The 25,470-nt window shown below is 43.1% G+C and overlaps 1 protein-coding gene across 3 annotated transcripts in view; it reads right to left on the bottom strand.

Moving 5' to 3' along the window:
* Positions 1 to 574: 574 nt before the first annotated feature.
* Positions 575 to 25,470, bottom strand: part of BICD2 (BICD cargo adaptor 2) — a 92,564-nt gene continuing 67,668 nt past the window's right edge. The window contains exons 3-8 of one of the 3 annotated variants that reach the window (XM_065074947.1): positions 24,690 to 24,842; positions 22,306 to 22,758; positions 20,316 to 21,335; positions 19,143 to 19,294; positions 5,771 to 5,981; positions 575 to 2,643 (exon numbers count right to left, since the gene is read on the bottom strand). In XM_065074947.1, coding sequence (XP_064931019.1) covers positions 2,638 to 2,643; positions 5,771 to 5,981; positions 19,143 to 19,294; positions 20,316 to 21,335; positions 22,306 to 22,758; positions 24,690 to 24,842 — 1,995 coding nt within the window. In that variant the 3' untranslated portion in view covers positions 575 to 2,637. Of the gene's footprint in view, positions 5,982 to 19,142; positions 19,295 to 20,315; positions 21,336 to 22,305; positions 22,759 to 24,689; positions 24,843 to 25,470 lie in introns of all 3 variants that reach the window. The other 2 variants (XM_065074948.1, XM_065074946.1) reach the window with 2 other exon arrangements.

The following is a 25,470-nucleotide window of genomic DNA, read 5'->3' as shown; positions in this document are numbered from 1 at the left end:
AGCACAAGAGTTCTAGGAGTCCTGCCTGGGGACATAAGGGTTGTTAAACCACAGTATAACGCCAGACTTGGTATTGGTAGGGGCCAATATCAGTTCATTAAGCCAGGAATATCCTTGAATCCATGGGGCAAACCTCAGCCTCGCCCTCAGACTTCAAGCATGGTCCTTCAGGGGTGTTTTTGTGACTCTGCTAATTCTGCTGGATAAACATAATCCAACACATTTTGGAGAGTATATGAGAAATGGAGATGTAGTTTCAGGAACGTGTCACCCCTGTCACCAAAAGCATTTATTCCCTTTCCCACGCCAGAACAAGTGGCCACGGCTGGTGAGTGACGCCGGTTACACCAGCCTGGTCACACCAAAACTACCCCAGGAAAACCTCAGCAAACAGCCCAGAGGACGCTGCTCCCAAATAGGAGCACGGAGAATTAATCCCCCAGTTCTGCAGCGATCTTGGGTTTAAGTTTTCCGTTTCCCTCAGATAAGAACAGCACCCATTGAGCCCCACGCTGAAAGAGCAGCCGATTCCAACGGCACCTTCTCCAGACACAAAACCAACAAGAAAACGCAATTCCTTTTCTCTTTTATTGATACTGCCAATGTGACTACCTTTACGCAGGCAGATTGCTTTCCTACATTAAATGCTTTTTTATTAATTTAGAAGTAACGTTTTGCCTTCTATACCTCCTAAGGTTATTATCCAATTAACACACAGATATACTTTTAAGAAGTTTCCACATTTTTTTTCTTTAACATTTCTTTTTTCAGATCTGTGTAAAGGTTACTTGGCAAGAACACATGCATATGACGTTAAATGGAGACCAATCCACCACTAAAAGGTAATGCACATAAAACGTAATACAGTACTTTGACATCATTTCAAATAAATACCCACATACAAATGTAGTAATTTTAAATGCAACAATATTCCTTATGAATCAATACTGTAACAGAAGATGGAAGTATAAGTCCCCACATCTAGGAATAATTATGCTTCTTGTTCCAGGAAACAGAAATCTTCTCCCAGCTGGCAATATTATTTCAATTTGTACTTTTTGAAGGAGCGGGAAGGTTTCCCCGCAGCGAGTACCAATTCAGTCGTTCGGATGGGCCTCAACAAGCGGCCGCGGTCGGGACAGCTTGTTGATGCGCTTCTCCATTTCTGTTTCCTGAAATTACACTGATTAGACACAACATGCAAGAGAAGATACCAACGTTTTGTCGTTCTCATTTGCAAACAACACTATGGTTAGCTGCGTCCACCACCGTACAAAGCTAACATAACAGCAATATTCCTGATACGTTCTCTGTACTGTTACCACAAACGTGTTCAGACATCTTGCTCATTTGCTCAGCATGAGTCCATTTGGTTCCCAAAGTGTATTTGGGTTGGTTTGTAGGTTTCTTTTTTTTCCTCTATACCCCTGAATTTGCATGATGAAATATCATTGACTAACAGAATTTTTTACAATTCCTTGAATATATAATCTCTATAGTAAGACTACCCATTAAAAATGTGCAAAAGGGGAGTTCACTTTGCACTTATTGCTCCATGTCTTTAATAAACTCCAAACCAGCCGTTCCGTTTCTTCTAAGTTCCAGGACTTAGCCTACGCTAGCCTAAGAGTCTCCCTTCAAATGCTTAAAGGCACTACTGGCAATAATGAATGACAGAAAGGCGCTGAGAAGTCACACCCTATCACTGACAACTTTAGAATTTTCCTTTCTAAATGTACCACAATTTGGCACAATAAAATGAAAAAGTAACAAACCAATTCCAATTTGGAATTTAACTGTTACAGTTGTATAAAATTCTGTTAATCACTAATACTTCAACTTCCTAAAACCCAGGAATTCTGATATTTATAGTTAATACTAGTTATTTAATATTTTTCAAGTGCCTATTACTGTTTTAACCAGAGCAAAGTCAAGTTTTCTTCTTGTTACATTGAACTATTCCTAAGAATAATAATACAATATGAAAAAAACCCCAGAATTTGAATACCCTGGATTTCTTAATGAACATGGCAGTTAAAAAAAATCAGTAATTTAAACATAAAACTTAACTTTTTATGATCATAAAAAAGCTGAAGCACAGTTTAGCAGAGCTCCTGGTTTTGTCGAATCTCTTTTCTAATCACAATCTAGAGCCCCTAAAAAATCTCTGCCGTACAAATTCCAAGATCACAAGCCCAAACTGGAGGGAGACTATGACCACAAACCATCTTATAAACTCTTCTACATAAGGAATTAAAGAAGCTAAAGAAAAATATCCAAATATCAAAAGTGCACAGGTTTAACAATCAGATAAAAAACTGAGCGTCTGCAATGAAATAAGAAATTCCCCCACCCGAACGTTTCTAGTAGATCATAAACTAATACGGTGATCGTTACATTTGCAGGTTTCTTCAGCACTTGTAAGTTTTCTTACTGCAGCAGCACTTACAGGTAAAGCTTGTTTGTTTTATAGCTTCAGGCATAGAAGGAAGTTTCAGGTAGTATATAGGAAAAGGTGTTTTCAAAAGTTAGGATGGGGTCAGTGGTTTCCATTCTTTGTGCTACCACATTTAACCAGAACGAAAGAGGCTAAGAAATGCTGTTACCCTGCTGGAAAGGCCTTCTCCAGGGACTACTCTACAGCTGAAAAACGGAAAAATAAAACAGCATTAGGGAAAAAACAAACCAACAACACTGTTTATTTCTCTATTAAAGAACTGAAGCCACAGGTGCTGCGCAAGCGGGTTAGTGGGCTGGGGTCTGTTAGGTCGGTGGGGGGAACGGGCTCTCCAAGCTGGCGGGACAGGGCTCGACGCGCCTCGCCTGGGAGCAGCAGCTTCGCAGAAAGAAGGTTTCTTACAAGTACCGAACAAAGCTTTGCTGTTGAAGCACAAGTTAACGGCCGTGAATGTGCAAGGAACATTTCCAGTGAAGCTTTAGGTCTCCAGAAACATGCGGGTCAGCGGATCATGCAGAGAACAGCGTCCCGAGGAGCCTGCTCGCAGAGGTAGGTGACGGCCTAAGAAATTCTCCATGCGTTATCCCAACCCATTGGAAGTGATACGAAAGACTTACAGCAAATGTACGTTTCAAGAAATTGTTAACCAAGAATTACAAGAGTCAATCTTAAATAACATCTAAACACAGAAACAGCAGGATCAAGTCGCCTTACCACCATTCCTCATTTCTGTTCAGATCAGGTGCTACAAGAAGTTAAACCATCACCTTGACAAGCTCAAATAGTGGGCAGGTTGGCTTTCTTGTGTTTTAAAGATTCACATAAATGAATGAAGATGGAAATGACTACTAAGACTATCGGGCTAATAGCAACACTGCTCATACTTGGAACTGAAAGTGCGAGCGAAGGCTGATAGTAATAGTCACCGTCTGGTAACACTGAAAGCTTTACAGAAGGTTCTGCTTAATTTCACAATGCATTCAATTCGTTTCTCCAATTCACCTTCTTGCCATTAGTATTTTCCAAAAATACTGCCAGCAGAGACATGGAAGCAGTGAAAATTGTATAAAAGCTCCCTACCAGAGCGGAAGCAAAACCGGAACTGTTCCTACTGCAGCAGAGAAAGTTAGCACTCAAATGCCTGCTTTTCTCAAGTCTTTCTTAAAATTACAATTAATGCAGGAGGGAGAAGAATAAAGGCCTTTTGGAAGATTGTGCAGCAAAGAAGAGAAAAGCAGGATTGAAAATTGTTCAAAGATGTCTCGCTTCTAAAATATCAAACCTGCTCTTTGCAATATTAAAGCTCAAATGCAGGAGAATTCAGTGTTTTCTAAAAAACAGTAATAACAGATGCACAGGGCCTAGTTTCTAAAGCCGGAATTGCCATTTGTTTAAACTTCTCAAGCAGTGACGTTTGAGCAACGTATTAGACCTAAATCACTCGAGGGGGTTCTTTCCTCCTCTCAACGCAATTCTGGCGTTTGACATTGGGATGGTTCCCAGCTTTGTAGCCGGTTTCCAGTCCCATTTGTTTCAAGTCTCATTGTATGAATTTAGAATCTTTTGCCTGTGTCCTCCCAATATCTGAGAAGCCCCAGTCACCTGTAGTTTCCCCTCCCTGTGCTCCTTATCACCTTCTCTTAGCACCGTGACGTCTCCTGGCTACTTATAGGCAGAGCGGCGATGCGGAGGAGCAGCTGCCGACCGGCTCCGAGCAATGGTGGTGAGATGAGGCAGTGCCACACCAGCGACATCGGAATGGCTTTAGAAAACAGCGCTAGCAAGCAGACTCGCGTTGCTTTTAGTAATACTATAGGCATACAAAATTATTCCAAAGAGTACAAAACGAACAGGGCTTTACATTAAAACAAAGTGTGAGGCTAGGCACTTTGAAACTCTGGTTCGAAGAAGAAAGCGTGCCGCCTTGTGCTCCGTGAATTTGCCACGATTTCAGAAGCAACGTTTTCGACCTTTTTCTCTTACGTAGGCACCAATTATGAAGTACACTTTTATATTATCAAACATATTGTAATTAAGAGGCTAAAAAGGCTCCTTAAAACGTCAATAGCAGACGAAGGTTTATTTGTTTTTAAAGATTAATATCTATGCTAAGCTACTTCATAAATAATTATCAGCAGGATGATCTGGTTCAATTTCCTGTGCCTATAATGTAGAGCCCTGTGAAACATCTGCTTGCATAAGGAATGCAATTTCGTTTGTGTAATTAAAAAAAATGATCAGAGCTCTGAAAGACTATCCTATTTCAATTAATACTGCTAGCTGAGAAAAACTGGTTTGTGACCGACAATACTAGACCATAGTCACATTAATTCTACACATATAGGTTGTGTGGCTACAGTAATATATAAAACAGATGCTTTCCAAGTGTTACGCTTGCAAGGAGCAACACGAGACCACAAAGATCCTTTCAGGACATGACACTTTTCCACAGCATAACTTCTTAAAGTGGAACTGTCTACCAGGGAGGATCCCAATTCTTTAAGTTCTTTTTAATTCTTTTAAGTTTTATATCAGATGGGGTAAATATTGCATATTTTAAATATAAATGTGCAAGTTTCTTCTGGTTAACCCTCTGAAGAGAGGGAAGCAGAGTGTAAATAACGTACCCTAGCAAGCTTTTTCTAGCTTTTCTAGCCCATAAATCTTTAGGACTCCGGTCAGTGGTGATATGACAGCAAGTTCTCAACATCTGCCACAATAGGCAAATGAAGTTTGGTTCCGGTTTCAAAATGCTCTGCATTTTCAAGACAAACCTCTAATTTCAACATCTGCCTTTCACCACTTCTTCAGCCACAATAACAAGGAAGGTTTTCTGTTTGTTTCTGTCTGTGACCGCATTTATTGAAGTATGCTGCAACCCTGGAGAAAGGATCACGTCTGTGCCTACACAAACTACAATCAGTAGCACCTGATATACTCTATCAGGTGTACTCTTTTAACACTTACCATAAACAGCAAAACCCATACATGTTAATTGTGGAAAAAGCTAATTCCTTTCCACTGTTAACTTGTTAATAGCATCCCCATACTTATGAATCCGTTACAGTTAAGACCACCATAATACAATTTGTATTACCTGGTTCAACAACATACTAGTACAAGTCAACTCACTGCGACATTAGATAGTGGGGATTTACGCTGACAGTTACAGCATAAAATAAGATGCATAATACGATTTTTTTCTACACACGTGTCCTAGTCACAATAGATTTTGTATTTCTCGCTACAAAAAACCTGGTTGTTAAGGACAGCTCCTTCAGACCTGTCTCCACAGGACCGAACGTGACTTACGCTGGGGTTACTGCTCTTGGCCTTGGAGGCGGATTTTGTGCGCACCCTTTTGGACTGCTCGTGGTCCAGCTCCAGGTGTTCCAGGCGCTGGGTCAGTGCCAGTTTCTGCTGGATAGCCATCCGCAGCAAGGAGTTCAGAGTCTTCTTCTCATCCTCGGCTGCCGCGAGCTGCCGCTGCATTTCATCCAGCTGTGTGACGTATTCGTCACATCTGCAACGAGATACAGCCATCTTTAGCCATCCTGCTTCCCTCTATAAAACACGAATCCCTTGTGTCTGGCTGCTATTAGCAGAGCGACAGCTCTGCAGCTGCTTGCATACACACGCTTTTAAACATTAACTTCAACCAAACCTGTAGAAAATTGCGATTACTTTTCACTGGGTTTCTTAGAATCCCACACTCGGCACTTACATTCACACCTCTCAAGATGTGCTATAATTAACAGCATCCGTAGATAATGAAGGTATGGAGCCTGACACAGAAGTGCTCCTGTCTGAAGGCTGCCAAGATCTTTCCATAGCGAGCACGGAAATCAGTTTTGTCTGTGTTCACACAGAGACCACAATGGTTCTCGGCTTCAGGCTGCACAAGGACTCTGGGGGAATACCAGGAGTGCTGTAGAATGACTGTTACTAAAATAGCTATTAAAACCATCTGATGAGCACCTGAACCTTGTAGTTTGATACTCTAGATATAGAGTTTGAATAGCAAACTTGCAGTGGTGACTGAACAGCATTGTTAAGAACGAGCGTTTTTTCATAACTCTGCTTTAACCTACTCTGATTCCTTACGTACAAATTCTACAAATAGTGACATATTACTGTTTAATCTATAGCAAGTTCACCACCAAAATTAAATTTAAGACAATTAGACAAAGGAACAGAGTGTTGCTGGGAACCCTGCGGGGAAGCTGTTTCATTTACAGTCATTTTCACTGAGCTTGGGTGCTATTTAACTTGCACAGTGTATCGTGAACAGCGTAAAAAAATTAATGTCTTTACATGTAGACGTGTATTTAGTGCACGTGGAAGATAAATTATACATATGGATAGGAAAATAAATATTCATAGGTACCAGCTGGAATCCACAATGGCCAATGGCCACGTCTGTAAAATACAACTTCTTCATAAGAGCAAAAATTTCAGCAGAGAAGGTCCTTTTAACATCAAAATGGAATCCCCCCGACTTTAAGGGACAGTTGTCATCATTAAGTCAAAAAAGAGCAGGCTAGGGAAAAAAAACCCACAGCAAAACACCACCACTACAAAACCAAACTGCGTTCACATACAGATTTATCAGCTGTGCTTATACTATCAAGTCCTGAATGCTGCTCTCCCTGATTTCAAATAGCAGGAGTAGGCCTATACTCCGGATTATATTTGCTTGGGAAGAAAGAAGAGAAAGGAAAAAATAGAATTTTAATTTTTTAATACATATGGAGAATAACCAACAACCCAGAACTATTCATCTAAAACCCGTGTGAACACCACGTGCTGTAGCTCGGCGCTGCAGGAGGGAGGCAGCTCCGGGCGCTGCGGGAGCGGGAACCTGTTCTCCCGCGTCTCTGGCGTCCAGCACAGTCTCTCTCGCACTGTGCAGCGTGCCAGGGCTTTCGCTTTTCAGAAAACAAACCCAGGAAGCTTAGATTTGCTAGAAACCCAGAACTGCCCGTTCCTCTTCACAGCCAGACGGGCCTTACAGGGCAGAACCAGCCCTCCCGCCTCAGGGCGTGGGAGCAGAGCAAGGGCCGGACATCACCCGGTCACCAGCGGAGGAACGTGGACAGAAACAGCCTTGGGAAGTCGGAAAATATGAGAATAAATCTTGGGGGCATAACAGTCCTGCCCTGCTGCCCTAGAGCATCCACCTGTTGGAGAGCAGCGTAGGGGAAAGGGACCTGGGGGTCCTGGGGACAGCAGGGTGACCATGAGCCAGCACTGGGCCCTTGTGGCCAGGAAGCCAATGGTACCTGGGGTGGGTTAGAAGGGGGTGCTCAGTAGGTCAGAGAGGTTCTCCTGCCCCTCTACTCTGACCTGGGGAGACCACACCTGGAATATTGTGTCCAGCTGTGGCCCCTCAGTTCCAGCAGGACAGGGAACTGCTGGAGAGAGTCCAGCGCAGCCACCAAGATGCTGAAGGGAGTGGAGCATCTCCCGTGTGAGGAAAGGCTGAGGGAGCTGGGGCTCTGGAGCTGGACAAGAGGAGACTGAGGGGGAACTCATTCCTGGGGATCAATATGGAAAGGGGGAGTGTCAGGAGGATGGAGCCAGGCTCTTCTGGGTGACAACCAATTGCAGGACAAGGGGCAATGGGTGCAAACTGGAACACAGGAGGTTCCACTTAAACTTGAGAAGAAACTTGTTCCTGCTGAGGGTGGCAGAGCCTGGCCCAGGCTGCCCAGGGAGGTTGTGGAGTCTCCTTCTGTGCAGACATTCCAACCCGCCTGGACACCTTCCTGTGTAACCTCATCTGGGTGTTCCTGCTCCATGGGGGGATTGCACTGGACGAGCTTTCCAGGGCCCTTCCAGCTCCTGACACTCTGGGATTCTGTGATCAGACACCTATCTTCTTTTCTGGGGGGTTGAGGAATTTAGAATTCTTTATACTTCCCTGAGTTTCAAAGACTGTTCAATATAGAATTGTCTCTTCCTTCCCAAGAGACAAAAGGATTATTTTTACAGCTAGAAGTAAACACTGGATTAAGACATTGGAGGTGACCAGGATATAATGCTGGGTCACCAGCTTAAAAACCAAGAGGAAAGCAAAAACGTTTGAGAGAAATATTGTAAAGATTCCACTCAACTGACTTAGGCTCCTCTGCCTGGTGTAACTCTGCACTGCCTGCTTTCTTTTGATTAAGATTTTTAGAAAACATTGAAATATAGTGGAAATTTCATTTGAAATTAAACAACCCACCAACCCCATGCTGATGACCAAAGAGTGAGTTGGGGGTACTTTACTATTTTTTTCTTTATAAATAGTTCATTCTTCTTTCTTCAGCTCTTTGAAACTCTATAGAAAATGCTCTTTGTTGTTTTGCTCATTGAACAGTTATTTACAATGGATAAAAGCTATTGTACATAAGGCACAGGCTGAACATTACTGGGAGGCCTGAGGGCTATGGGATTTCCTCCCAGTTTTCAAACAGAATCGTTACATCTGAGGTGAGAAGTGCAAGTCTGGCTATATCACAGGTTACCTTTCTGCTTTCTTTTCTACTCACACCTCAAACCTGACTCCTTCAAAGCTCCAGTGCTGCAGACCAGGGGAATGTCCAGAAAACGGTACCAATTCCTTGAGGAACATAATGCAAGCGCTTCAGGAAAACATGATCCGGCAGCGCGGTGACCTGTCCCCATCACCCCGGGTTCACTCAGTACCACCCTGCCAAGAGATTTGGGCAAGACAAAATAATGGGGAGGTTTTTCCCCTTTCCCAGATCCCTTCTTGTGAATCAAAATGTATCCCCAAGGCAAGAGGGGCAGATTTCTGCCCCCACCCCACTTAGGAACAGAAGACAAAATAAGACATTATGGAAAAAACAAAGCGAATCCATTTCAGTAAAGCAGAGTAGGGACTTCCCACACAGTCTCGCTAATGTCCCTTAATCGTCTTCTCTAAACGTTTCTGATGTTACTCTAATGCCTCTTGATCAAACACAGCGAGTTGTGCCAAACCCGATAGCTGACTGCTAACACAGAAATGCTTGTCAGAGGCTACGAGGCAGCAAAATCATTTTCATGTGAGCCAAGCTATAATTAAAGCCACCACTTTGCCTCCAAAAGGTTATTGTAGCAAGTCATTATCTCATCAAGCACAAAGGTTTAAAACATCACACGACTCTCCTCAGAAATTACATGGCATTCACTACTTCAGATATCTAAATTAGCTTCTTTTTTTTCCATAAAACTCCGCGCAGGGAGTTTTCCCTTCCTTTCCAACCAAAAGGAAGCGTTACCAGTAGTTTTTACCGCACCTGAGTAACTGTTCTGACATACACCGGTGGGGACTGGGGGAGGCAGGACTGATAACTATGACTACGCACAGATTTGGCATCCTGAACCTCTCTTCCCGACCTTTCAGTCAGTGAAACGCTCCAGCCCCAAACGCAGACGCTCTCCGATGGGTTTCCCCGCACAGGGGACCAGGACCTGCCCCATTTACCATCTGCCTTCCTGCTCTTCGCTGACTCCCCGTTTCATTCGCTCAAAAAATTAGCCTCTCTAAGCATATAAAGCAACAGAGCCCCTAGCACTACTTAGCTTAATGCAAACTAATAGTAGTAGTACCAACGGCAACATGTTTTTTGTGCTATGTGTATCTACATTTTTGCTGCTTTGCAGCTACAATAAAAGATCCTTCCCTTTTACAATTTCATTTGACATGTGCTGAGCTACTTCCCTGCTGTATATTCAATGCGAAAAATCATTACAAGGTCAGAAGGGAAAATGCCTTTGTTTTAAAAACAACTCTGAAAGCAAATAATGGAGCTTTCATGCTTTAAAGAAGAATAAGAAATTAGCGTAAGCCTGCTGTATATTCACACATTCGCAGTTTAAAGTGGATTGTGAACAGAAGGCTTTGATGTTGCCTGTTTTCTTATGACTGGTAATTAACAACGATGAAAAAAGGAGCTTAAGGAAACATCAACTAGGTTTTTAAAAACACCGCTAGCTAATCCAAACTTCTACACAGAGGAAATAAATATCCTGAATGTTAAACATAACGATGAGAAAAAAATGAGATCCTTTAAAACACTATCTGAACCCAAATTATTGAAAAATATAAGAATGGGCTGTCTCGTTTTCCAAAGCTGCACACCACTGCGTCCCACAAATGCCATTTGTGCCTTATTTTACTTAAGCTTTAGCATGTACTATACTATATAAAACATACAGCTAAATTCACTACTGAATCAAGATCTGTTCTGGGTGCTGTTGCTCATTAGTGGAGAAAAGGTGTTTCAAATGAATACGTATGTCCATTCAGAATCACAAAAGCTCGGTCAGTTTTCCAAATATCCAAAGCATTTGGGAAACTATTCTTGTGTCCCTGGACATCAAAGTCCTGCAGAATACAAAGGTAACCAAATGCACCTGGGTCTAACGATACTTTCCCCTCCTCCTCTGCATCAATGCAAGGGCCGTGTGACAACTTCCAAGGCAGATGTGACAGAGAAGGCCTGCTCAGAGAAGTACCAGCTCCTATAGCCAAAGATTAAATTGTCAACCTACATAAGAAGTTAAAACATGGAAGATTCAATAGCAATTTTTGGCTTTATTAAAAACTGGGAAATATATTGGCAGAGAAGCGGTTAAGACGACGTGTAAATGAGCACTGGCTGCGTTCGGCTACAAGGGATATCGGACACTCGCTACTTCAAACTCAATCTTTATATTAGAAATTAATAGGAAGAGTGAATTTTAACACTGCCCCCACACACTCCCTTACGTCGACCCCTTGTGAAAACGAGCTCATCTGCAGAGAAATGGACAATTTTGTGTTACAAAGGATGAATGTAGGAAGATTACGAGACGGTAACGAAGCTCCCGAGTCTCCTTTCAGAAGGTGGCCCCAACTCTGCCTTGTGGGGCAGACGCAGGTGACCCCACCACGTCCCTACCTTTACAGCCAGATTTAGGCAAATTAGGATTACAGATAAACAACTTCAAGGGAGTATCTATGGAAACCTTAGTCAATTGCTCATTTGTAATTCCTTCCTCAATACCTCATGCACTGAAAACTCACCTCAGTTGCAGATCTGAATGGAATAAATGCTCTGACCTTTATTTGTATAAACCATTGTGATTTTCACCAAGAACTGAGAATAGTTTATAACAAGCTGTAGTTTTCCAGAATGTTTATCTTCAGCCATGTGTAATCAATGTCCATTAGTAAAAGCTATTAAATAATAATGAGACATCATAAACTTTTACAGCAAATTCTGTCCTAGCATTTAAAAGAAAACTCCTTTCTTTTTTATAGTTAAAGGTTGAAATTACTTCTAAAGTAGTGGCACAGGATTGTTAATTTCCAAGCTATGACACGGGCAGGATGTTTCCCCAGCCTGCGCTGAGGGGGTAATGCCGGTGCAGGATCTGTCCCACGGAGCTGTGCACACACTTTGTTCTTAATACAGATCGTGAACACTGACACTTTGTACTAATTGCCAAATGAAACCAAGACTTGCCTGTCTAAAAGACTATGGATACAAATAACTGCCTCTGCACTAGTCCCTCATACAAGGTATTTTGCAGTAACTCCCGATTAGAAACAAAAGGGCAGACAAGCAACATCTGGCATTGTCTTTACTCTGAGTATTTCTACAGCAGCACTATTATACACAGAAACACCTCCTGTGTTTTACACTCCTTAGCAGCAGGAGTTCAAACAAAGCACACAGGCAAGTGGAATGGACAGAGCTACTCCAAAAAATAACTGGGAGAAGAGCACGAACTCCTTGTTGCACCCCATGTTCAGGGTCCACCTGCAACGGGCACCTTCGCCAAGGCTGAGTCTTTATATACCCAGCATTACTTGTAGCAGATATTCTGATTGCCAGACACATTTAAATTCTAGAGCAGGCACATCATTATTATAAACGTGACTATGTGCAAGACATCACTCCTGTCTTTTTGTAGCAGCCAAATGCCTTTGTCCTGCCCGGGCGCCTCCTCGCTTTCACGTGGGTGCTGGCAGCCCAGACATTTTTCTTTCCAGATGTCATTCGTCACCTCTAGATCTTGCCCCAGGAATAGGAGGCGAATGCTGTTATTCCCCTCTGGGAATCCCATTCTGGAAATTTTCAAAGTCACATTTTCTGTGTCTGGCCCCTCCGAGCGTTTATCCTATGGGATATTTTTAGAGAAGCTGAATACTTCTACTGTGCAGAGACCAGTATGAAGACCCTTGAGCTGTAATTCTCAACCTGGAAAGGTTCTGTGCACTGTTCTCTGCATGAATTTAAACTCCTTTGTATTCTGCAGGACTTTGATGTCCAGGGACACAAGAATAGTTTCCCAAATGCTTTGGATATTTGGAAAACTGACCGAGCTTTTGTGATTCTGAATGGACATACGTATTCATTTGAAACACCTTTTCTCCACTAATGAGCAACAGCTAGCTGCTAATTTCTTGTGTGCATTCATGGGTTTGTTTATCACAAGTACTATCTTGTAATTTTTATCTTATGTGACATGCTGTCAGTCTTTCCAGTATGTTCTAACACTGGCCACTTGTCCCCTTGCTGACTTGTTATGGAGTTTGTCTCTACTTTTATTTAGTTTATGAAGCACTGGAACTTGGGCCTAGATAAATAATGGCTGTCCCCATTTGTTCTTGGTTTTTCAAAGACATCCACTACTGCTAGATTTCTTAATTACCATTCTATCTTTATTTTAGATGGACAAGAAACGGCTGTTCTCTTACCATTCTTGCTTGTTCTCAGGCTCTGGAAAAGAAACCAAAAATACACAAGCAGCAGCAAAGTTGTGAAATGTGTGTCTTTCATCAGAGGAGTGAAGATGTATCCAAAGACACTTCTCTGAGCCAGTTTAAGCCTGTCAGGGTTTATCAGGACAAACGCAACTTCATATACCAGTTTGGTTTCGTAGTTGAGCGCTGGGATGCGGCCGGTCCCACGGGAGGGACGGGCAGAGAGAGGAGGTCGGGGTGTCCTCCCGGGAGCGCTCGTGGCGCCTCTCACCAACGGCACAGACAAGAAACTTACAGGATGTATCCAAGGACAGAAAAATGGCACGGGGAAGAGAAAGGTGAAAACCCACTTTGTACTCTCATTGCGTATGGTAACATACCCTTTGCTACACTTAGCAGAATGTTTGGAAGAATGCCTACCCAAATTCAAGCAAATAAAACACAAGGAAAAGACTAGCGCAATAAAACCACCTTTTTCTTTTTAAAATGTAAAATTGTGTTTAAGCTCTCTCCTTGTCCGATCCACAACAAGCTTTTCTCAGCGTATCCTTTCCCTGGCCGTGAAGCGATGGCCATGCTGGCCTCCTCCTCTTCATCTAACCATCCTTGAAGGACTTTAAGCCTCAATTGGCAGCTGATGAATCTGCACACCTGTGCTTCACACTTGGAGCGTATTCTGGAAAGTGCAGACTCAGAGGTGTCCTCCAACCCACCAGAAGAAACCTACAGTCTTCTTACTCCTTCCTTCCTTACTGAAAAGCTAGACAAGCCTCACGCTTAAATACCAACCTAGATTTTTCTCATCTGTTTTGATACAGTATGTTTTTTTCTCCATAGTCGATCTTAAGAAATCCGAGCTCTAACGTGCTTGCAGTTTGAATGACAAATTGCTTAGAGGCAACCTGGAAATATATCTTGACCTACAAGACAAGGAAACTGCGCTTCACTCCCACCCAGCATCATTAGCAAACAGGACATATTTCCTTCAGGTTCCCTCAAACACTAGGGAGACACTCTTTGTCTAGCAAACAAAGGAATCAGCCTTTCTTCTGACAATGTTTTAGGGTAAGATGAAATCATTTACCTCAAATTTGCTACTAACCGCCCCTCCTCACACTTCAGTAGGGATTTCTATTGTTCTGTATTAAAAAAATATCCTTCCATTTTCTTAACTGACTAAATGAGAGTTAAACAGAAATCAAGCCTACCACCAAATATTTCGGGAGGTTAAATAGTTTTTGTCGGGACCAAAGAGCAGCAGCTCCCCCAGCACCGTTTGAAGCGACCTGAACGCCACCAGCGGTATCCACCTCTAGCCTGGGAATCCCTGTTTTCACTCACTGCTTTTTTCTTCCTTGGTGCTGTTGACATAAGGTGTTGGTCACGTTAAAATCAATAAGACACTTGATTCATATGTACTCGAACAAAGACCTGAGTGAAATGAGTTAACTGCAAATATGGGCTCTTTATACTTTTTTGTTATAGAGATGCAGTAAAACTCAGATCAAACTCTGAGAGCAAATACTGCATTCTAAAGTATTCTGTAAAGTATTTCCATTGTAGATTTCATTTGAAAACAAGCTAGTTACTAATTTATACCACCTAGAGAAGAGGCAGCTTAGAGGTGACCTCATCACTCTCTAGAACTACCTGAAGGGCAGTTCTAGCCAGGTGGGGATTGGTCTCTTCTCCCAGGCATCAGCAATAGGACAAGGGGCCATGGGCTTAAACTCTGCCAGGGGAAATTTAGGCTGGACATTAGAAAGAAATAGAGAGTGGTCAGGCATTGGAATGGCTGCCCAGGGAGGTGCTGGACTCGCCGTCCCTGGAGGTTTTTAAACTGAGATTGGACATGGCACTTAGTGCCATGATCTAGTAAACGGACTAGAGTTGGACCAAGGGTTGGACTCGATGATCTCTGAGGTCTTTTCCAACCCAGTCGATTCTGTGATTCTGTGTGATTCTGTGTAAGGTAAAAATTCTAAGATGAGTGGTTTCTTTGAAGCCATATTCTCTTTTGCCACTTTGCAAGGATTTATTCTTTAAAATACACAACGTGCCCACCTCAGATATTATTCTAGTTCAACATTGCAACTCTGCTGTGAAAGTGACTGCTTTCTTTACAGTGTTCAACCATGTGAATACCAGCTATTCTGTTTTAAATTGCTAAGTACATTAACTCATAACCGCAGTAGCGCCTTTGGTGTGATGGATTTTGAGAAAGACTATTTTGTGAAACATTCTTTCCAACAGCTGCTCCAGATAGCAGGTAAAGTGCAGGAGCCAGATGGCATCCATAAAGAGAAAGAAGTACCAATTGCCATCTTGTAATAAAGCTGAAGGCTACATCCTAATGCACATTTGCTGCATCATTGTCAGGGCCTGGTTACTGATGTTTTGCAGCCCCCAAGCTGCCTGTTACCAAGCACAAACCTACTCGACAAAGTAAAACAAAGGTGATGTTCAACTTCTCTTTGCATTTGAAATGGAGAAGTGATTGCATCTTCTTTTTTTCCGGCCAAGAGAGATTTTACTACAAAATGTCTGACTGTAATGCAGTGATACATAAATAGTTATTACAGTCTAATTAAGCAGATAAATTCAATTTTCAGCTCTACAGGACAGATTTAAATCTGGCTTCCAGTGGCTGCAGTCTGTTTGCATATATAGCAGGGATGTGTGTTGATTAAGAAAATCTGGACTTCAACAGGACAGCTATTGCATGTACATCCATAGTATGTTACGCATATCTTGATTTATTCCTTTGTACGACAGTTTAATTTTAGGCACTCAGGGCCGCAGCAGTCCCTGGAAGCTGTTCATCTGTGTTTTGCAAGCCTTGCTTTGTCTCTAGGCTCAGGTCTTATTGTATTTTCATTACCTATTAAAAATAGCTGGTAGTATTGTCAAATTAGTGGGATTAACCTACTTTAAAAAGGAAATTAGGTCAGTTACTATATTCATGCCCAGCCTTTGACTCTCACGTATTGTTACAGATCTCTTGTGTCCTCCGAGACGGGCAGTTTCCTGTGGAAAATACAGCCCTGTGTGCAGCAGTCTGCTTCACCCACCCGCGAGCACAGCACTGAAACAATCGCTGTGGTAAAGGCCCCATCACCTGCCATCAGACTCTGCTGATAGAAACCTCTCGGCCAGAGAAGGACCGTGACTTACTGCAGGCTGCTAAGAGATGCTCCATTAGCAGGTTGTTTGCAACGGGGAAGACAAATGGGGTGGTTACATACTCCTAATATTTGAAACACACCTGAAAAATTGGACTTCAAAGCGGTTTTTGAGGTTATCTTCACCAAAGCACCTAGGAACACCCCTTCAAAACCTACTGTACCTGAAATGGAGATGAAGCAAGCGCTGCCATGGAATGCACTCACCAACCAGCAAGCCAGCAAACCTCTGAGAAGAAACCTGTTCCTGGTGAGGGTGGCAGAGCCTGGCCCAGGCTGCCCAGGGGGTTGTGGAGTCTCCTTCTGTGCAGACATTCCAACCCGCCTGGACACCTTCCTGTGTAACCTCATCTGGGTATTCCTGCTCCATGGGGGATTGCACTGGATGAGCTTTCCAGGGCCCTGCCAACCCCTGACATTCTAGGATTCTGTGATTCTCTCTGGCCAGAGATCAGGAAGGCAAGGTGGGACTGGACACTACCTGCACTAATAGGTCTAGATAGCTATTGTGGCACCTGAAGCCCAGGGCACACTGGAAACAGAAGCAATTCCTCCTGCTCTGTGCAGCTGCCCCATCTCAGGCCACAAGCAAAGGCCAAGGCCCAGCTGCTTCTCTGCCATGCAAGGATCAGGAATGCAAGTGCTCACAGGGCAAAGGCTCAGCAGACCATATCTCCACTCACTCCATCCTCAGCTTTTGGCATCCCCCTTTGCTCTTGGTCCCTGATTTTTTTCATTAGCGTTACTAAGTAAAGCACATATTCAGAACTGAGGATTGTGCATCCGCGAGCAGAGCTCACTCCTGCCTCCAGTCACCCACAGCTCCCGCCAGAGCTCCAGGGTAGAGCCTTTAAGTCTGTTCCTTTCAAAAAACCTTTTATTCTGCCTCCAGTTTCCCCCATGCCATAGAATCTTCATCATTGTCTTCCTGGTAAGAGGACAAGATTGACCTTTAGATAATACACTTAGAGAAAGGCAGAGAGAATTACCCTTCTGGCATTTCTCTGACAATTCCTCCTCTCCAAACCAGTTCAGAGTCACTCTCACAACAAGGCAGGAAAATTAACATATAGGGAAAACATGCAGCTACATGTAATTAGCTAGCTATCCGCATCTAGGAAAAACAACTGAAAGCTAATAGTTTGCTTTTTCTTTTTCCTCTCAGCTTCAAGCTGACCTACAAGTGAAACAGAGATTGCAATTCCTGCATATTAATTACAGTCCAGAAAAGGGGAAGACAGAGAGGAAAGAAAGTAGGACAAATCCAGCCTGTACAGGCCGTTTCTTCCTCTAGAATAATGAGCTGCCACAATGCAACTTTTAGCATTCCTTGGTGTCCACTTCTCCTTTCCACGCTTACCCACGTGCACAGATCCTGCTGAGAAAGGCTGAATCGTCAGGAAGTGTAAGGTTACTCAAGGAACACGAGAACCACTGCAGAACCAGCCCCACAAAAAACATGCAGAAAAGCCTCAGGCATCCTCATAAACACCCTTGGGATTCCTTAGTACTGTACATGTTAGCAGGTAACAGAAAGAAAACCTTTGTTGTTGTTGTTGGTATAGGGCAACAAAGATGCTGAAGGGAGTGGAGCATCTCCCGTGTGAGGAAAGGCTGAGGGAGCTGGGGCTCTGGAGCTGGACAAGAGGAGACTGAGGGGGGACTCATTCCTGGGGATCAATATGGAAAGGGGGAGTGTCAGGAGGATGGAGCCAGGCTCTTCTGGTGACAACCAGGGACAGGACAAGGGGTAATGGGTGCAAACTGGAACACAGGAGGTTCCATCTAAAGATGAGAAGAAACTTGTTCCTGGTGAGGGTGGCAGAGCCTGGCCCAGGCTGCCCAGGGGGGTTGTGGAGTCTCCTTCTGTGCAGACATTCCAACCCGCCTGGACACCTTCCTGTGTAACCTCATCTGGGTGTTCCTGCTCCATGGGGGGATTGCACTGGATGAGTTTTCCAGGGCCCTTCCAACCCCTGACATTCTGGGATTCTGTGTGATTCTGTGGTTGGTTGGTTTGGGTTTTTTTGGTTGATTTTTAAGTGTCCAGAGAGAAGCAGGGAGCGAAACAGCACATACAGACTCTCCCATCCCCTTGAACCAGCTGAAAAGGAGAGTCCAGCTTACAGCGAACAGCATCCTTTACAGTCTCCCTTCTCCGTCTTCTTTAGGCAATGCATGGAATACGCAAGCAAATGCACATTGCCAGGGATGTCCCTGTGAATCCCACTAAACTGAGGCTGTCAACTTTGAAATCAAGCTTTTTCTTTTCCCGTTTTCCAGGACCATCTCTGCACAGGAGCCAACTGAACGTTCCTGAGCTGTGAAGCAGATCTAGATTCTGTAACATGATGCTGTTGCCTCAACATTCAACTGCAAGATGGACAATCTGACAGTAAGATGTTCGCAGCATCTTTACTTTTTTCTGGATCATTACAGGTCAAGCAGAGTCCCATCTCCATTGTGGAACAAACACTCATTTTGCATTGTTAAATGTAATTTCTTCTCAAAGGTAGTGGCTTCAAGAACCAGGGGTAATTTTGCACCCAAATGAAATACATACTGCCACAACTTCTTAGTTTGTAGCAACATTCTATATCCCTGGCATTTTCCTCGGCAATAGGAATATGTCACAGACAGACACTGTAAGCAAGGAGAGCCCACCCCACAACTCTGCATGGGGAGGTGGGCAGATGCTCAGCTCTTCCCCAAACAAGCAAGGAACGCCATTTTGCCGAGTTCATACGTTCTTTACCTTGTAGCAAACATCGCCCTCAGGGAAGAGAAGGTCGCAGCATCTTCTTTCAAAGCCTTCAACTCATTTCGCAGCTTCATCATTGTCTCTGTAACCATAGCTTTCTCGTTTTCATACTTGCTTTTTAAGTTGGCAAGGGCTACCTCCGCAGTCTGTTGGTTACCAAGAAGAACAGAAACGTACCAGTTAATGAAACTGTTCACCAAGTGCCTGGCTAAAACATTTTTAATCACTGTTCACATAATCAAACATTTCCTTTGCACTGGAATGTTAAACTTCTAGTCAACTTTTCTTGTACAAATTAAATAAAATTTCATGGTTTAACACTGGAAACAGAGCAGACATATGGGTCTCCTACTCCCATTAACTCTGCAGCAGCATCTAGGGAGTTACAGAATATACATTTAGTGACACTCATCTCCAACTACTAAAAGAAATTAAACTGTTCTTTGTGGTACGTATATAAAGTCTATTTATTATCTCTATACTTAAACGCATTCATCAATCACTTGCACAGTTCTCTAACCCTTAGAGCACTTTACCTATCTTACATTTTGGGGCACCTTTACTAAAATAAATATGCAAAAAAAAGCTGAAAGTATGTATATACTTCTTAAACAACACAATACCTTTTCTGCAACTGCAACTCACATTACTTTAAAGGAAACAATGAAGCATGTCACATGGTGTCCTAATGGCTGTTATTTCCATCTCCTGCATGGCTAGTATGTATCAAATAGCACAGCCCAATCCCCAAAGACTAATTTTACCTCTCACCCCTATTATTTTGACCATGTTCTTCTATCACATCCTCATCTTGAAAGGCTTCCTTTTATTTTGAAATTTGAGAGGGTACCCAAGCTTAAGAACTCTTTTAAGGGTAACTACTGGAATTCTTTCAAGCAGAAAATAAGATTTACTTCTTCATTTTAGGTGTCTTAGATTAAATACGATCTGATATAATCCAGACAGCAGTAGACTGCAGCTATAATAAAAAGTCTCACGAGTGTGTGACCAGCAGAAGGCAGTGAAAGCCCCAGCGTGCAGCGGACCAAACACACAGCAGCAACAAAAGCCTCTTTGAGTTGAAAGTACAGCGGCGTGATAAATTCTCTTATCTTTGTGACCTAATTCCCCAACTCTGGAACCTCCCTATCCGTAAGACCTGGTTACCTGTTTGTTGGCCTTCAGCACAGTTCTCAGCGTCGCTATCTGTTCTCTCTTGGTGCTCAGCAAGGACTTCAGCTTCAGGATTTCCTCCATGAGAGCCTCCTTGTCTTTGTCCACCACTGGCCCAAGCTCCTGAGTGGCAACACGCTGCCTGGACAACTCAGTTGTTCTGTCCACGGCAGCTTGCAGGTGTTTGATCTGATCCCGGATTATCGCGATCAAGTTGTAAATGTTCATTGGTTCTTTCCGAGGATCCGACACAGGAGACGGCAGAGATGACACTGGAGACGGGCTGCTGTCACCACTCCCATTCTCTGCCTTTCCTAGCTCTATAGTTAACAGCCCTTTAGAAAGAAGGATGGGCGACCTTCTTCCCTTGGTCTCTGGACTACTGCGCCCACCTTTACCTTCCTTGTAGTAATCCAGCATCACTCTGTTTGGAGTTTCATTGTTGCACATGCAGACATGGTGGTACAAATTGGCCAGTTCTTCACTGAAGGTGACCAGTTCATCTTGGGCCACACTGAGGCTGCCCTGCGTTTCTCCAGCAACATCGCTGACTTTCTTCAGCTCCTTCTCCAGCCTGGCCACCTGTTCTCTATCATGCCGACTGGATTTTTCGAGCGAGGTGATCTTTTCAGTGAGAGCTTGGCTCTCAGTCTCGTATCTGTTCTTCTCTTCCTCATACTTAGACTCACACTCTTTGTATTTGGCCTTAAGACTTTTAAGCTCTTCTTTTAGGTCAGTAATCTCTGCCACAGCCACTTTGTACTTGCACTCCAGGATCTCTGGCCCATTGATGTCAACTTCATAATAGTCTCCATCTTCATGGCTGTCTCGGTCCTTCTCATTGTCAAGGGCAGACTGACGTTCCTTGCTGACCTGGAGCTTCTTCATCGCGTTCAGGTTTTCTGTGAGCCTGCCGACTTTCTCATGCTGCTCTGAAAGGGCCCCCCGGGTATTTTCCAGCTGCTTCTGAGATTCCTGCAGCGTTGTTAACAAGTTCACCTTTTCTCTTTCCATCTGAAATGCATGAACACAGACATGTGTGTAAAGGGAACTGTATCACCTACATGTTTTTATTCTAAGAGACAGCAACTTAGCCGAGGTCCATGTGGTTACAGAAATCTGATCACGTGCACATTATGGAAAAGGCTGCTTAATTTATTCTGAAGCTGCCGTACCTTGCCAATTCTTTCTCATTTCCACTTCAGAATGCACATTTTTACACTTTTCTTCCATAGCTGATGGTCCCATTGTGAAAACAACCTTTCAGCTGAAGATAAGCTAAATTTTACTGTTATCTTGCAAATTATTAAGTAAATATTAGAAAACATGCAGCTAGTCTATGGTAGAAGCTCAGAGCTTCGTCAAAGACTCAGAAGTACTTAAACTTTTGAAGTTTCGCCTCTCTATGTGCTCATTTTGAGAACATCCACCTTTTTTTTTCCACAAAGGCTTTTTCTTATAGAACACTTTAAAAAGGCTTGACAAAATAACTAGAAAACATTTCTAGGCAACACAAATATCAACCTTGTTTCAACCTCTCCATCCTCCAAATAGCACAAATATAACACAGAAGTGCTTGGTACTGATTAAAACTTCAAGTTCTTTGAGCCAATTAAAGAAACTTATTATGGGGTACAAAAGTCCTTTCCATGAAGACCACTGGAGTAACTGTCAATTTTGGAACAAAATACTAGCTTTCTCGCTAGTGACATAATGAGTGGACAGAGCATGTGCTGCTTAGATGCAGTACAACCCTCCTCCCAACAGCTTACGTGACTGCCAGCTTCTTTGCATTAAAAACAAGCGCTATGGATTTGCACCGACAAACATTTAACATCCTCAACTTCTACATCAATCAGAGCCTTTACAAATACAGTTCATACCGTATGGTGGCCATGTGAGATATCAAACAGATTGAAATTATGGTACAAAACGACTCTAGCAGCTATTTGGAAATACCGAGTTGTTTAGGAAACCCATTTACCTGTACAAGCTGTTGTTTCAGCTTCTGGATTTCAGAAATGTTTAATTCACTCAAAAGATCTGAAACCAGACTGGGGGCTGGAGGGAAGCTTTCGTTTTTCTTGGGCGTTGATGTACTATTCTTGCCATTGCTGAGCTTGCTGAGGCAGTTTTGTTCCAATCCATTCATGATCTCATCATTATTGGGCTCCGTGGCTTCATCACTGAACTTCAGTCCATCCAGGGAGATGTTCAGGTGGCTGTTGTACATGGAGTCGTTGATGTTCATGTAGTGAGAGAGCTCCTTACGAAGGTTGTTCTTCTGCTCCCGCTCTGTCTTCAGGGTCTCTAAGGCCTCCTCCAGCTGCCGTTCCGAGATCTCCTTCAGCCGAATGGCATCTTCCAGCTGGCTGTTGAGAAATTCCGTTTCCTCTTCGAGCCTTTTGATTTCATGTTTCAGGCCTTCAAACTCCACCTGGAGGGGGAAAAAAAACCCCTAATGAAAACATCTGCCCACAAGACATCAAGTGATTTTACTTTTGAATGTATTATTTCATTAAATATGGTGAGACTAGAATAATCTTTTCAGATCTGGAGTCTAGTTTTGGCACTATGACTGTAAACACTACTTACATCATTCACCTTCACAGACACCATGGAATACAGTTTTTAAGCAGCTATTCCAGCTTAATGAAGACAGGTGGGAGATACAGCATGTGATACAGAGGCGCCGCTAAACAGGCTTTCCCAGCACATTATGCAAACGCTTTCTCTGTTTGATTAACAAATTTCTTGGCCAACCTTCCCACAAACTCAAGCTCGAACTTCCAAAACCCGGCGTCGCAAAGCTGCTACAACAGGACACTGACCTTAAAACTGTTGGGATGCACCGAGCAATCAAGCTCTGCTTTTATACATTAAAAATAAAATGGTTTATTATTTCAATGTATCTTGAGAGGACTACAATTCGGGCTCTACACTTCAGACTCATAGTGCTGCTACATGAAATTTGATGGCATGTTTTAAGTTTTTACCTGCAAAATTCTTTTCCTCGCCTTGAAACAAAGGAAGGAAAAAATACCACACGATATACAATCCTATTGATTTTTGCCAACTGCTGAAGGAGTTTTAGATGCCAACATACACCAGCCTGGTAGTGCTGAACCACACCTGACTTAAAAACAAGGATCCAATCATGTTAATTCAGTTCTGCAAGTTAAGCCTGGGAAAACATGATGTTTTCTTCTAGTTATGTCAGTGTGATAATTAAAGCTTAATAAAGTTAATCAAGTAGGATTAGGACAAGGTAGAAAATGAAATAACCCATGGCCATGAAAGGAATTAGCTCTTGGTTCTATATATGTCCGCTGAGCAAAAATATTTAAGATTACAGTCTATTTTGGAAGGTTCCAGAACACAACCACAGTAGTCAATAACTCCTAGATAGCATCTGAGGTTAAACTTGGCTCGGCCCAGAATGCCAGCATTCTTCAATATTCTTATTTTAGAATGTGAACTCGGAGCTGGGAACTTTCACTTGCTCCTCTAAATACAATGAATGAGGCAAAAAAAAGAGGTAAAAAATGAAATTAAACAATGGCGGAGGCTGGATTTTACCAGAGCACTGTCTCTCCCAGCCTGCACCCGGACACAACGGCATCTTCATCCCCACCGCACGGCGTCAGGGCACTCAAAACAGCACCACCAGACCAAATGCATCGAGGTGAGAAGGGGCCAAGCATGGAACCCCCTTTGGGCACAGCGGTGAGGCCAAAGTGATAAACACCAACATGGATTTTCACCGGGAGATAAATGAAATACATTCAGTATCCCAAATACCTCGCTCGGTAGGGCAGCTTTTAATTCAGACCGCTGAAGGAAATGTGAAGCAAATCCTAATACAGAGCAACTAGAACAGTTGTCCGCGTTTAACGAAAGCGGCTAGAAGAGAACAGTACAGAACTGGAGAGAGAACCTAAGCGCTATATAGCAATAAAAACATCTGCTCAGAAATACACCCAGTTACAGATACAGTAGACGAGGATGGAAGGATGGATGGAGAGTATTGCAAAGAGACAATGAAAGCCTAGTGTAGCAAAAAGACTAAACCAAGTAACAAATCAGACTGGTAGAGACGTCACTTCCATCGAAGAGAGAGAAGGCAATGGAAGGACTAGGAGGTCAGTATAGAAGCAATGAAGTCTTATGGCTGTGTATAAGCAGAGTCAGCAAGACCTTAAACACTTTGTGACAGCTCTTGGTACTAAAAGATAAGAGCTTATGGTCTCAAAAGTAGAACAAACACAGACAAGGAGCGGTTGGGTGTTCAAATGCGACAGAACCGTGCTGTACCACAGGAATTAACTGGTGCTACCCAAGCAGTGCTCATTCTTTGGAAATACTTGCCTGATTTTGCTTCAGCACAGACACTTGTTTCTGGAGACAGATGTTTTCCTCTTCGAGCTCAGTGTAGTCCTGCAGCAAACGTGCTTCTCGGAATTTATATTCCTTAATATCATCTCGCAGACGGGCCCTTTGGATTTCCACGTTCTGATTGACCTGGAAAATCAAATAAATTCAAAAAGGATGGTGAAATGGTCAGCTACAATTAAATTTCAAAATTTTATCTTTCCTAATCAATTAGATTCTATTCAAACAGACATTCTTCCTCTCCCTCCAAAATGAAATTACCGAAATCCAAATCATTTACACAATAATTAGATTTTGGTATTTGCTTCTCTTACATATTCTCATCATTGACTCAGAGAAAAGTTAATGAGTGAGCAGAGTGTGCTGGTTTGACTGAAAGTGAAGTAGTTTTCTTCACACAGTTACAAACCTTTCCTTTGCGTAGCTAGCACAGTTGATATTTGGATTTAGTTTGAGAACAAGAAGATAACACCCCAGGACAGAGTTAATGGGTTTTTTAGTTGTTGCTGTCTGGGAGCCAAAGTCTTTTTGAGGCCTCTGGCTGCAGGTGTGAGGCAGCTGGGCAGGGGGACACAGACCTTGACTGACACCCAGACCGATCAATGGGAACATTCCATGCTGTTAGTGTCAGGCTTCAGAATTAAGGAGAGTCAGCATCTTCCAGCTAAAGGGAACGGAGACAGAGACTGAGACCTGTTCTGGTGTCTGCTCCGCTCTAGAGGAGTTCTGTTCGGGATGTTCTTCAGTTTGACCTTTT

The sequence above is a fragment of the Columba livia genome, chromosome 10 (assembly GCF_036013475.1).
Source record: "Columba livia isolate bColLiv1 breed racing homer chromosome 10, bColLiv1.pat.W.v2, whole genome shotgun sequence".
NCBI lineage: Eukaryota > Metazoa > Chordata > Aves > Columbiformes > Columbidae > Columba > Columba livia.
The sequence above is the reverse complement of the archived record's forward strand: the minus strand, read 5'-3'. Positions and strand labels throughout refer to the sequence as shown.